Below are 13960 nucleotides of genomic sequence, written 5' to 3' on the forward strand. Positions count from 1 at the left end.
ACATTCAGTCACTGCCAGGTTCCCACTGAATAAGGGTACACAGACTAGGGCAGGGTTCTCATTGAATCAGGGTGGAGATTACAGCAGGGTTCCCATTGAATCAGGGTGGAGATTAGGGCAGGGTTCCCATTGAATAAGGGTAGATATTAGAGCAGGGTTCCTATTGAATCAGGGTAGAGATTAGGGCAGGGTTCCCATTGAATCAAGGTGGAGATTACAGCAGAGTTCCCGTTAAATAAGGTTGGAGACTAGAGCAGGGTTCCCATTAAATGAAGGTGAGACTAGAGCAGGGCTCCCATTGAATCAGGATGCAGACTACAGCATCCTCTCTCCTACAGCTGCAGTGCACACTGGGCATCTCACAAAAATACTCTGGAATGTTACTGACCTGACTGTAGGAAAAAACAAGCACATCTACTGGGCAGGAGTGGGATCAGGGCAGGCGGATCATGCTCCCTGCAGAACCTTTTGTACTGTTTGGAACTTTTAGAAAGGGTATGGTATGGACTGAACTGTGTCGCCCTAAAATTCATATGTTGAAGCCCTAACCCCCAATGTGACTACAGCACTTGGAGATAGGGTCTTTAAGAAGGTAATTAAGGTTAAATGAGGCCACATTGTGGGTTCCTAAGTGGATAGGTGTGTTCTCTTTATAAAAAGAGGAGTGAGGCTAGGTGCAGAGGCTCACACCTGCAATCCCAGCACTTTGGGAAGTCAAGACAGAGGATCACTTGAGCCCTGGAGTTTGAGACCAGCCTGGGCCATATAATGAGACCCCATCTCTACAAAACATAAAAAAACAAAAACAAAAACAAAAACAAATTTTAAAAAACCTGGGCATGCTGGCACGTGCCTATAGTCCCAGCTACTCAAGCAACTGAGGCAGGAAGATTGCTTGAGCCCAGGAGGTGGAAGCTACAGTGAGCCATGATTGTACCACTGCACTACAGCCTGGGTGACAGAGCCAGACCCTGTCTCAAACATAAAAATAGGCAAGTTATGGTGGCTCAAGGGTGTAAATTCCAGCCTTTTGGAGGCTGAGGAGAGCGGATCACTTGAGACCAGGAGTTTGAGACCAGCCTGTCCAAAATGGCAAAACCGTCTCTACAAAAAATTTTAAAAATTAGCCAGGTGTGGTGGTGCACACCTGTAGTCCCAGCTACTTGGGAGGCTGAGGTGGGAGGATTGCTTGAGCCTGGGAGGTTGAGGCTGCAGTGAGCTATGATCACGTCACTGCCCTCCAGCCTGGACGACAGAGTGAGACCCTGTTTCAATAAAATAAAAAATAAATAAAAGAAAAAGAAAAGGAAGTGGCACCAGAGACTTCTCTCTCTGTCATGCGAAGACACAGCAAGAGGGCAGCCACGTGCAAGCAGGAAGAGGCCCTGGCCAGAAGCCAGCCCTGCTGTTGCCTTAATCTGGGACTTTGGGCCCCGAGAACTTCCAGAAAATAAACTGGTAGTTTCTGCCCCATCTGTGGAATTTTGTTACAGCAGCCCAAGCAGCCTAAGATAGAGCATGTGTCTTTTCTAATAAAAATAAAAGCTAATTTTAAAAACAGAGAGCTCTAAGAACATGGCAGTATCCCGCGCAGGCAAGGCCAGGTTGGGCCCCGTTACCAGCACGCACATTGAGCTTGATGTGGGACACGGGCAGCAGGAGCCGAGGCCGGTTGCTGTGCCAGGGCCGGGGGTAGAGCGGCTGTGTGAAGTCCCCCAGCAGCTCCCGCAGCACCTGGGCCACATGGTGCATCTGCAGGCGGGGCGCAGCGGGTGCACAAGCCAGGCGCTCGGGTTCCTCCGCCAGCACCTTCTGCAGCTTGCTGTGGAACAGGCAGGAGGGCTCCAGGTTCTCATACAGATAAAGCAAGGTATCCCAGGTGACGAACTCCTTCAGCTGCACCCCGTTCTCCAGGAAGAGCTTCACGAACTCAGGCTTGTTGGAAATGAGGGCAGCCGTCATCATGGGGTGCAGATCTGAAGGCTGAAAGCAAGCATTGTGTGGTGACGAATGCATTTGGTCATCATCCCATGTCATCCTGATCTCAAAGACCCTGGAGATAGGGGCTGCTGTTGCTGGGGAGGATGAAAGCTGCCCGGGTCACCCACCCTCAAGGGAAGGGCTGGGATCCAGATGAGGCGATCCTCGCCTGCCCTTGTTTCGGTGGTGCAATGCACGTGGGCCCAGTGGGCCCCTCCACAGGGCACTCAGGAAGACTTACCTTCCACTGCCACTCATCCGTGAAGATTTCACTGCGGGCAATGTCCACGCGATTCCATGCCACTGCCAATTTCAGCTGGTGGTCCCAGTTCTCGTGGCCAAAGTGGTCTTGGCTCTGGGAGGCTGCAGATGAACAGGTGCACACTGGGCCTTGATCTGGGGCTCAAAGCCATTTCCCTCCAGGGCGACTGACTTATGATGTCAGAGGCAGAGATGTGTCATGAGCCCTTGCCTCTCAACAATTCAAAGTGACAGGTGCAGCACCCAGTGACCTCCTCCCATACACACAGCCTTGCAAAATCATGTTCCATTTCAGAGTCAGAATCAGTGAATCTTGGGGCTTTAGTCATCATGTCCATGCACCCCTATTTCCCCTGCCCTCCTCCTGGCCATGCCCTGGCCCCTGAGCAACAGGTGGGCAGTGAGCAAGAAAAGGGCCTCCCTGTTTTAAGAAGACATAGGTCTCTGGAGGGCAGGCATCTTACACTAACTCATCCAAAACTCAGGACTCAGAAGCCATCGCATTTCCAATCCTGCCTCAATTGCCTGTAAATGTTCAATGGCAACAACCACCTCACTGGTTCTCAGGACAAGTTATTTTGCTCAAGTACTTTCTGTGCTCTCTTTCTGGTTTAACTTTTCAAAACATGGGTTGTTATTTGGGGAAAAAGAAAAAAGAACTTTGACCCTTACCTCACACCATACACAAGAATCAACCTGAAGCGGTTCATAGGCCCAAACATAAAGGCTATGTCTACAAAGCTGCTATCAGAAAACAGAAGAAAATATCTGCAACCTTGGGATGGGCAGAGATCTCTTAGCTATGACACAAAGAACAAGAACCATAAAGAAAAACTAATTAAATTGGCTGGGTGCAGTGGCTCATGCCTGTAATCCCAGCATTTTGGGAGGCCAAGGTGGGCGGATCACGAGGTCAGGAGATCGAGACTATCCTGGCTAACATGGCGAAACCCCGTCTTTACTAAAAAAACAAAAAATTAGGTGGGCGTGGTTGTGGGCGCCTGTAGTCCCAGCTACTTGGGAGGCTGAAGCAGAATGGTGTGAACCTGGGAGGTGGAGCTTGCAATGAGCCAAGATTGCACCACTGCACTCTAGCCTGGGCAACAGAGCGAGACTCCGTCTCAAAAAAATAAACAAATAAATAAATAAAAATAACAATAAAAAAATTTAAGGCTCCTGCTCTTCAAAGACATCTTGAAGAAAATATGAAAGCAAACTACACACCATGAGAAAATATCTGACAAAGGATTTGTATCAGAATATAAAAATAACTCTTACAAATTGAAAATTGGAAGACAAATAATCAAATAAAAATGGACAAGAGAGCTGAAAGACATTTCAGAAGGAAGACAGGCAAATGGCCAAAAAGTCCTTAAAATGATGCTCCACATCAGTAGTCCTCAGGGAAATGTAAGTTCAAACCACAATGAAATGTCTCTTCATGCCCACTAGGATGGCTGCAGCTTAAAAGACTGACAACACCAAGTGTTGACAAGGATGTAGGGTAACGCTCATCCATTGCCAGCAAACAGGAAAAGGAATGCAATCTTTTCAATCTTTTCAGAAAAGTTTGTCAGTTTTTTACAAAGTGAAACATACACTTACCATAAAGGCCAGTAATTCCACTCCTAGATATTGACCCAGGAGAAATGAAGACAAATAGCAGCTTTATTCATAACAGCCCCAAACTGGAAACAACCTATGCCCACCAACAGATGACTGGAAAAACAACCTGTGGTATATTCACACAATAGGACACTCCTTCACAAACAAAAAAGAATGAAGTTCTGACACATGCAACAACATGGATGAATCTCAAAAACAATGCACTGAGCAAAAGAAGCAAGACACGAAAGAATGTATCATGTATGATTTCATTCATGTGAAGTTCTAAAATGGGCAAAACTATTCTAGAGTGACAGAAAGAAGACAGATGACTTCCAGAGCCAGGCTGGAGGGAGGCTTAACTACAAAGGGCCATGAGGGAACATTCAGGGTAAGGGAGATGTCCTGTATGGAGACTGTGGTGTGTCACGGTGTCTATGCTTGTTATACAATACATTTAGAATTGGAGGAGCTTATTGTCTCTAAGCTGAACCTTCATAAAGTTGATATTTTAAAATTCATTATGTTTTTAAATTGTGGTAAAATACATGTAGCATAAAATTTACCATCTTAACTTCTTGGGGTTGTTTTGTTTTGTTTTGTTTGAGACAGGGTTTTACTCCGTCCCCCAGGCTGGAGCACAGTGCTGTGATCATATTTATAATCATGAGGCTTATTGCAGCCTCAACATCCTGGGCTCAAGCAATCCTCCCACCTCAGCCTCTTGAGTAACTAAGAGTACAGGTGTGCGCCACTATACCTGGCTAATTTTTAAAATTTTTTGTAGTGACAGAGTTCGCTATGTTGCCTAGGCTGGTTGCAAACTCCTCGGTTCAAGTGATCCTCCCACCTTAGCCTCCCAAAGTGCTGGGATTATAGGCATGAGCCAGCTCACCCAGCCAAATATTTTTAAGTGTACAGTTCACTGGTGGTAAGTACATTAATAATGTTGTGCGGCCGTCATCACTGTCCTCCATATATCTTTTTATCTTGGAAACTAAAACTCTATCCCCGTTAAACACTAACTCCCCAAGGTCAACTCCCTTCCCCCAGACCTTGGCACCCACCATTCTACTTTCTGTCTCCATGAATTTGACTACTCCAGGGACCTCATGTAAGTGGAATCATATAGTATCTTTTGTGACTGGCTTATTTCACTTAGCATAATGTCTTCAAGGTTCATCCATGTTGTATCATGTGTCAGAATTTCCTTCCTTTTTAAGGCTCGGTAATATTCCATTTAGGTATAGACCATATTTTGCTTATCTATTCTTCGGTCGATGGACACTTGGGCCTCTTCCACTTTTTAGCTATTGCGGATAATACAGCTATGAACACAAGTGTACAAATATCTCTTCCAGACCCTACTTTAAATTTGGGGGTGGGGAGTGGCATATATATCTAGAAGTGAAATAGCTGGATCATATAGGAATTGTATTTTTAAATTTTAAGGAACTGTCATCCTGTTTTCCATGACAGCTGCACCATGTTACATATCCACCAGCAGTGCACAAGGGTTCCAGTTTCTCCACACACTGGCCAACATTTGTGATTTTCTGTTCTCTTTTATAGTAGCTATCCTAATGTGTTTGAAATGATATCTCTTAGTTTTGATCTGCATTTCTCTAATGATTAGTGATGCTGAGCATCTTTTCATGTGCTTATTGGCCATTTGTACATCTTCTTTAAAGAAATGTCTATTCAAGTCCTTTGCCCATTTTTGAATTGTGTTGGGGTTTTTTTATTGTTGAGTTATAGGAGTTCTCTATATATTCTGGATACCAATCCCTTACCATATGTATGATTTGCAAATATTTTCTCCCATTCCATGGGTTGCGTTTTTACTCTGTTGATAATATCTTTTGATGAACAAAATTTTTAATTTTCATAAAGCCCAATTTATCTATATTTTCTTTTGTTTCCTGTGCCTTAGGTGTCATAGCCAAGAAACCACTGCCAAATTCTTTGTCATGAAGTTTTTGTCCTGTGCTTTCTTCTAAGAGTTTAGGTCTTATATTTAGAAGTCCTTGACCTACTTTGACTTAATTTTTGTATATGGTGTTAGGTAAGGGTCTAACTTGATTCTTTGGCATGCAAATATCCAGTTTATCCAGCATCATTTGTTGAAAAGACTATCCCTCTCCTCACTGAATGATTTCTGCATTCGTGTCAAATATCATCTGACCATATATGTGAGGGTTTATTTTTGGGCTAACTATTCTGTTCCACTGTTCTCCACATCTTTTTGGGTTTTTTTTGAGACAAGGTCTCACTCTGTTGCCCAGGCTGGAGTGCAGTGGTGCAATCATAGCTCACTGCAGCCCCAACCTTCTGAACTCAAGTGATCCTCTCCCCTCAACCTCCCACATTGCTGGGATTACAAGCATGAATCGCCATGCCCAGCTTTTATATTTTTTATAGAGACAGGGTTTCACCATGTTGCCCAGGCTGGTCCCAAACACCTAAGCCCAAGCAATCAGCCCACTTTGGCCTCCCAAAGTACTGGGATTACAGGCATGAGCCACCACACCCAGTCCTCTATGTCTTTCTTTACACCATTGCCGGACAGTTTTGATTACTATAGCTTTGTAGTGAGTTTGGAAATCAGAAAGTGTGAGTCTTCCAGCTTTGTTCTTCCCTTTCAAAATTATTTTGGCTGTTTGGGATCGCTTTAGACTCCACATGAATTCTAGGATGAGCTTTTCTATTTTTGCAAAAAAAAAAAAAAAAAAAAAAATCACTGGGGTTTTGATAGGAATTGCATTGGACCTGTAGATTGCTTTAAGTAGTATTGACATCTTAACAATATTAAGGCTTCCAATTCATGAACATGGGATGTCTTTCCATTTGTTTATGTCTTTCGTTTCTTTCAGCAGTGTTTTACAGTTTTCATTGTACAAGTCTTTCATCCTCTTGGTTTAATTAATTCCTCAGTATTTTTTTTCTTTTTGATGCTACTCTAAATAGAATTTTTTTAATAATTTCCTTTTCTGAGTATTCATTTTTAGTGTATAGAAATGCAGCAGATTTTTGTGTGTTGATTTTGTGTCCTGCTACTTTGCTTAATTCATTTATTAGATCAGGGGTTTGTTGTGGAATCTTTACAGTTTTCTGCATAGAAAATTGATATGGTTAGGCTCTGTGTCCCCACCCAAATCTCATCTTGAATTATAATCCCTATGATCCCCATGTGTCAAGGAAGAGACAAAGTGGAGGTAGTTGGATCACAGGGACATTTTCCCCTATGCTGTTCTCATGATACTAAGTTCTCATGAGATCTGATGATTTTAGAAGGGGCTCTTCTTTCTTCATTTGGCACCTCTCTTTCCTGTCACCTTGTGAAGACAGTGCCTTGCATCCCCTTCATCTTCCACCATGATTGTAAGTTTTCTGAGGCCTTCTCAGCCATGCTGAACTGTGAGTCAATTTAACCTCTTTCCGTTATAAATTACAGTCTTGGGCAGTTCTTTATAGCAGTGTGAAAATGGACAAATACGAAAATCATATCATCTGTGAACATAAATAATTTTACTTTTTCCTTCCCAATGTATAAGTTTTTTTTTTTTTTTTTGGTCTAATTGCTCTGGCTTGAACTGCCAATGCAATGTTGAATAGAAGTGGTGAAAGTATGCATCCTTCCCTTATTTCTATCTTGGAGAAAAAGATTTCATTTGTTCTTATTTTTCTAATTACTTAAGTTGTAAAGTTAGGTTGTTGGTTTAAGATCTTATTTTTTTTTTCGTTTTTTTGTTTTTGAGAAGGAGTCTTGCTCTGTCGCCCAGGTTAGACTGCAGTGGCGCAATCTTGGCTCACTGCAAGCTCCGCCTCCCAGGTTCACGCCATTCTCCTGCCTTAGCCTCCCGAGTTGCTGGGACTACAGGCGCCTGCCACCACACCCAGCTAATTTTTTGTAATTTTAGTAGAGACGGGGTTTCACCATGTTAACCAGGATGGTCTCGATCTCTTGACCTCGTGATCTGCCCTCCTCGGCCTCCCAAAGTGCTGGGATTACAGGCATGAGCCACCGTGCCTGGCCTAAGATCTTATTTTTTAATGTAAGCATTTATAGCTATAAATTTCTCCATTAGCACTGCTTTTGCTACGTCCCATAAGCTTTGAAATGTTGTGCTTTTGTTTTCATTGGTTTCTTGATTTCCCTTTTGATTTCTTCTTTGATCCATTGGCTGTTTAAGGTAGTGTTTAGTTTCCACAACTTCGTGAATTTTCCACTTTTACATCCATTATTGATTCCTAACTTCATCTTGTTGTCAGAGAAGATACTTTGTATAATATCTACCTTAAATCTATTGAGAGATAAATTAAGACTTAATTTGTGATCTAATATGTAGTCTATCATCTCGCTGTGGGTGTGAGGTTTTATGCACATCAAGTGCTTGATAAGGGGAGTCTCAAATCAACACAGAAACAAGATGAAAGTCTGGCCTTTATCACAAAAGTTCCCTGCTGATCCCAGCCTGGGCCCACTCTGCTGAGCCCTTCAGAATCAGCCTGGGGCCTCTGACCCTGGAGGGTGAGAAGCCCAACATCGGGCAGGAGGAGCACGTATAAGACCAAGGCTTCCCAGTGTCAGGGATGTCCTGGCCATGTTGAATCCAGCTAGGTAAGACAAGGAGGCATGAGCCTTCTCACCTGTGGCATAAGAAAAGGACAGCGATGTTTGTGGCCTGGAGAATGGGCCAGGCTAAGCAACAGAAGTTACACAGAGAGCCACTGCAGCTCGAGTACACCACACCATTCCTGAGGCCCTGCTCTGCCTCTACACTCTCCTGCATCAGAGGTAGAGGAGCTAAAGTAGCCAGCAAGCAGGAAAGGCAACTTCCACACTCTTCCTTTCCACCCTGAAGTTTTGTGAGAAATTATGACTATTACAAAGGTATAAATGACAGCAGCTGCACTCGGATTCCAGTTACAAATAAAGGAACTCATACCTCTAACATCAGGTGACAGGCAGGCGCCCACCTGCCCATCGCCAGCTGCCCTCTGGCCAGGGTTTCTGACTAAGGAGGAATATTCTGGTTCCCAGAATCATGGCACTTCGAGACTAGAACTTAGCATCGTCAGAGCCCACATTCTGGCCTCCACCCCATTCCCCCCATGTTCCCTGACCCTCACCTTTCAGCAAGGCCTGCAGGATGGCCACATCCACATCCTGCTGACCATCCTTGCCTTCCCGGAAGACAGTCAGCAGCTGCCGCCTCCGGACAATATCTTGGATCTGCAACAAGCATTTTCCAAGTGAGACACACAGTGACCCCTGAACCCCTGCCTCCTCCAAGACACACAGAATTGAGGCCCCAGACACAGCCAGAGCCCGGGGTCCTGCCTGCCCTTGTGGTCAGGACACCACCACATCTCCTCTTGCCTTAGATGGTGTGGATGAAGATTCATGAGGACCAAATACAACACGTTTGTGAGAGTCCGTTGGGTGGAAGACACAATCCAAGAGCAACGGATCTTCATCCTGATGCTAGTGCAGCTTCATGCGAGGCTGCTCCTCCCGGCCCTCCTGCTAAGCCGGGGCCACTCCTCACCACCTGCCTACCTGCCTATCTATCTGTCCATTTATCTATCTATCTATCTATCTGTCAATTGATTTATCTGTCAATCAATCAATCTATCTATCCATCTATGCATCTATCCATCTATCTATCTACCTAATCTTATCCATCTATCCATCTATGCATCTATCCATCTATCTATATTATCTGTCTATCCATCCATGTATATATCTATCCATCCGTGTGTGTTTCATCTATGTATGTATGTATGTATGTATCTACCTATACACCTATCCATGTATCCATCTATCCATCCACATGTATCTATCTATCGTCTAGCTATCCATCCATCTATATACACACCCACCTACCAACCATTTATCCATCCACTTATCTACCTCCCACTCACTATCTATCATCTATCTATCTATCTATGTATTTATCAATTCATCCTTTTTTTTTTTTTTTGAGACAGAGTTTTTGCTCTGCCACTCAGGCTGGAGTGCAGTGGCACGATCTTGGCTCTCTGCAACCTCTACCTCCTGTCTTCAAGCAATTCTCCCGCCTCAGACTCCCAAGTAGCTGGGATTACAGGCACCCACCACCATGCCTGGATAATTTTTGTATTTTTGGTACAGACATGGTTTCACCATGTTGGCCAGGCTGGTCTCGAACTCCTGACCTCAAGTGATCCACCCACCTCAGCTTCCAAAAGTGCTGGGATTACAAGTGTCAGCCACTGTGCCCAGCCCATCCATTTTATCATCTGTCTGTCTGTCTACCTATCTATCCATCCATCCATCTACCTATCATCTAGCTACCCATCTATCCATCCACCCATCCACATGCCCACCCACCCACCTACCATCCATCCATCCATCCATCTATCCATCCATCTTTCCATCCATCCATCCACACACCCACCCATCATCCATCTATCTACCACCCACTCACTATTCATCCATCCATCCATCCATCATGGTGTCCCTAGCAGGTATGTCTGCTACAGTTATTCCTCCTTGAAGCACCTTCCCCCTGTGTCCAGGGCAGGCAACTCCACAAACGCATCTTCCCATGGCTCCCACTGCTCCCAAGGCTGGCCACGCCTGGCCTCTTCTGCTTCTCTCCTCGTCCCCAGCCTGGCCTCATTGCTTCCACACAGACTCTGCCCTCACCTGGAGGGCTCCTCACACTCCACCTCCATGCCTAAGACCCCAACGGTGCCCCATCCCTGGGGGTCCAGCTTTCGTGACAACTCCAAAACACATCCTGGACTCCCTGGCGAACTCCACCCTCATCCAGCAGCCAAAGGTCTCCTGGCTTTCAGCCCCCGTCCTCACATGGCAAAACAGCTCCCAGCGTCTGAGCCCATAAAAGTCTCCAGCCTTCAGCCCACCCTGTCCTCATACGGTCAAGCAGCTCCCAGCGTCCGAGCCCATACGGACACCAGGGCCTGTTTCCTCGTCTGAGTGGAACACTCAGTACCCCTACTTGATAGATGAGAAAGGCGAGGCTGAGCAAGGGTGGACAGCTTCTTCCTGGCCACAGCTGTCAGACCTTGCAGGGAGGCCCCAGGGCCCCTCTGACGGGGCCGCCCACCAGCGGCAGCACTCACTCCAGGATGGGTCTGCAACTCCTCCAGTGTGTAGACGGACACTCCCAGAAGGCGTGTTAAGGGAGCGCGCTGACCCCAGCTGTGTGGCTCAGCCTCTCCCCACTGAGCAGGAGCGTCAGTGAAAAGCCGAGCCCCTGCTGAGGCCTGACGGCTCCGTGTGAAAGCACCACTTTCAGGGCCTTGGCTTGGCTATGGAGAGCGCATTAAAAATAAGCACCTTTCAACAACAGCTGATTAAACTCAGTTCTGAAAATTGCCTGAATAATTTATCAACCGGCAGAGAAAGGGCTCCAGGGCCTGCCTGACAAGTCCCAGTGGCACTGGGAAGGAAGGAAAGCCGCCCTGACTTTGGGAGCTGAGCGGCCGCTCACAGCCGGACCGTGATGCTTTCACAGACTGATCTGACGCTTGCGGCTACATCATGTTATTCTCCTGCCGGGCAAACACGCTCTCAGAAGACATCCGTGCAGAACGAGGTCACTCTGAGACCATCACAAACCACAGAAGAAAACAAGGTCGCTGTGCCACCCACAAATCACCAGTCATGGAAACTGCTTCTAGACGGGCCAACGGGGCCAAGACCTCCACCCAGCCCTTCCGATACCCGTGGTTCCTGAGGGTGCACGTTTTTAATCCATTCTCCACAGGCCCAATCTGGCCAAATACATGTGTCCCTGTGGCCTGCAGCTAGGGGCCACCACTGCCCACAGAGCCCAAATTAAACACAGCAGGAGCCGTGGAAAGTGCATGTCAGCCACTCAGAACCTGGGGATGTCCAGGCTCTGCAGGAAAGACACAGACTGAGGGCTCTGCCGGCCCCGGCTTGCTGGGAAACAGGATGAAAAGGCCCCAGTGCCAGCCCCCGCCAAGAATCCTCCAGGGACTGAGTCAGATGACCCTGGAACCAGCAGGTACAGAGAGGGGAGGGACTCTCCACTGGAGCCCGCCCCCCTGGTCAAGGGCTTTGTGAGGTGGTCAGGGCTGACCAACCACGGCCCTTCACAACTAACCCCCTCTGGAGGCTGGGGTCATGGCAGGGGCCACCCAAAATCTACCCCTGGACTGGGGGCAACGGCCCCTCCTGAGGCCACTCCACGTGCCTCCATTAACTCACCCATGAGGCTATGAGCTGGACTGACCCTACGACCCACAGCCATTACTCAGCAGCTGCCCTGCTGCCCAACTCGGCTGAGGCCTCCCCAACGCCTGCCTCCCACCCCTCCAATCCAGCAGACTCTTTTCACAGCACCATGAGCCTGGCAGTGTTCCCAGCCCACCCTGCTGTGCTGCCGGTGAGGTTCACACCCTCCTTTCACGTGCTGTCACGGGATCTGACCTCCGGAACCCAGCCAGGAGGCTTGCCACCTGCGCCCTGCCCTCTGCAAATCGCTCTGGCACCCGCTCAAACCCGGTGGGTTCTCCGCATCGATCCGTGAGTCCTGGTGCTGCCCACCAGGCTGACGGTGTTTCTGTGAAGCAGCCACATGCCGGTGACCACCGTGCCTGTCAGCCTCACCTTTTTGGTCCACTCGACAATCCTGCTTTCCGTGAAGGTCTCAAACATCTCCTGGAAGAACACACTCAGTTTCTGCTGGATCAGGGAGACAGTGATGTCCGAGACAGGCAGGTTGGCCACCTGGGCAATGACGTCGGCCACGCGGCCTGAGCCCTCCACAACTACGCAAGGGGTGCCGTTGGTGGTGGCGTTGTAGATGGTCTGCAAGGCAGGCGGGGGCGTGAGCCCGGGACTGGGTCCTCACCTCGCTCCAACGCTTTCTGAACGGAGAATTCTCCAAGGCCAGCTAAGGGAAGGGCTGGGCTAACACTACTCCCAGATCCACTGAAAGCATTTATCAGTTTGGTGGCATCCCCTGCTCGGGGGGAAGAGGGAGCTGCCCCAACACACTGGGGGCTGCACACCTGGCGCCTCTCAGGCCTCAGCACCAGCAGAATCAAAGGCTCTCAGCATTTTTGCCTATGGACCTGCAGACGTGAGGGCCTCGCAGCAAAGGGGACGCTGCATGGACCTGGAGTTACCAACCTCATAGAAGCCCACAGTAAGAGCAGGGCAATGAGGAGGGCCCCCGGGCTCCAGGGGGTGCTGGACTTCAGGAAGGGACTGGCCACAAGGCCGTCTGGCAGAAAGGACCCTGCCATGTGTATGAGCATCTGCCTGGGGTAAGGAGGCGGGTGTAGCCGCCCCAGCAGGAGAGCGTGAAGGGTACTTGGCATGTGTAGGGAGTGAGGACCCAGTGCTCTATGGATTCCTGTCCAGCCTTAAGCCCCCAAGGCTCTGTTTTGACCTCCTGCAATCATGAAACATAAATGGGACACTGCCTATGATTCCATCCTTCACAAAAGCCCACACTCTTGGTCCAGATCCGCAGGCTATATGTCCTCATACGTTCCTACAGCAGGTGAGGTCGCCTCGCACCCTGCACGTCACAAAGCGGTTAGGATTCGAGTCAGGAAGGAAGGCCAGCAGAGCAGCGCATTCAGGCCGCATGCCAAATCCGCAGTCACACAGCTGCTGGCACCACAGATCTGGGATGGGGGCTGTGGCCCTGTACTTTGAAAAATGCTTCCTTTGCCGGGCGCGGTGGCTCACGCCTGTAATCCCAGCACTTTGGGAGGCCGAGGCGGGTGGATCACGAGGTCAGGAGATCGAGACCATCCTGGCTAACACGGTGAAACCCCGTCTCTACTAAAAATACAAAAAATTAGCCGGGCGTGGTGGCGGCACCTGTAGTCCCAGCTACTCGGAGGCTGAGGCAGGAGAATGGCGTAAACCCAGGAGGCGGAGCTTGCAGTGAGCCGAGATCGCGCCACTGCACTCCAGCCTGGGTGACAAAGCGAGACTCCGTCTCGGTGGCTCAAGCCTGTAATCCCAGCACTTTGGGAGGCCGAGACGGGCGGATCACGAGGTCAGGAGATCGAGACCATCCTGGCTAACATGGTGAAACCCCGTCTCTACTAAAAA

General features: G+C 48.1%; 1 protein-coding gene across 3 annotated transcripts in view; it reads right to left on the reverse strand.

The window, feature by feature from the left end:
- The window catches only part of TRPM2 (transient receptor potential cation channel subfamily M member 2), an 88247-nt gene that overhangs the window by 47845 nt on the left and 26442 nt on the right, over window positions 1-13960 (reverse strand). For 2 of the 3 annotated variants that reach the window (XM_025379297.1, XM_025379298.1), the window contains 4 exons: window positions 12497-12697; window positions 8980-9082; window positions 2222-2343; window positions 1630-1983 (listed from right to left, as the gene is read on the reverse strand). In XM_025379297.1, the coding sequence (XP_025235082.1) occupies window positions 1630-1983; window positions 2222-2343; window positions 8980-9082; window positions 12497-12697 (780 nt within the window). The remainder of the gene's footprint in view (window positions 1-1629; window positions 1984-2221; window positions 2344-8979; window positions 9083-12496; window positions 12698-13960) is intronic. The other variant, XM_025379299.1, reaches the window with a different exon arrangement.

This window comes from Theropithecus gelada, chromosome 3, assembly GCF_003255815.1.
Source record: "Theropithecus gelada isolate Dixy chromosome 3, Tgel_1.0, whole genome shotgun sequence".
In the NCBI taxonomy this organism is placed as follows: Eukaryota; Metazoa; Chordata; class Mammalia; order Primates; family Cercopithecidae; genus Theropithecus; species Theropithecus gelada.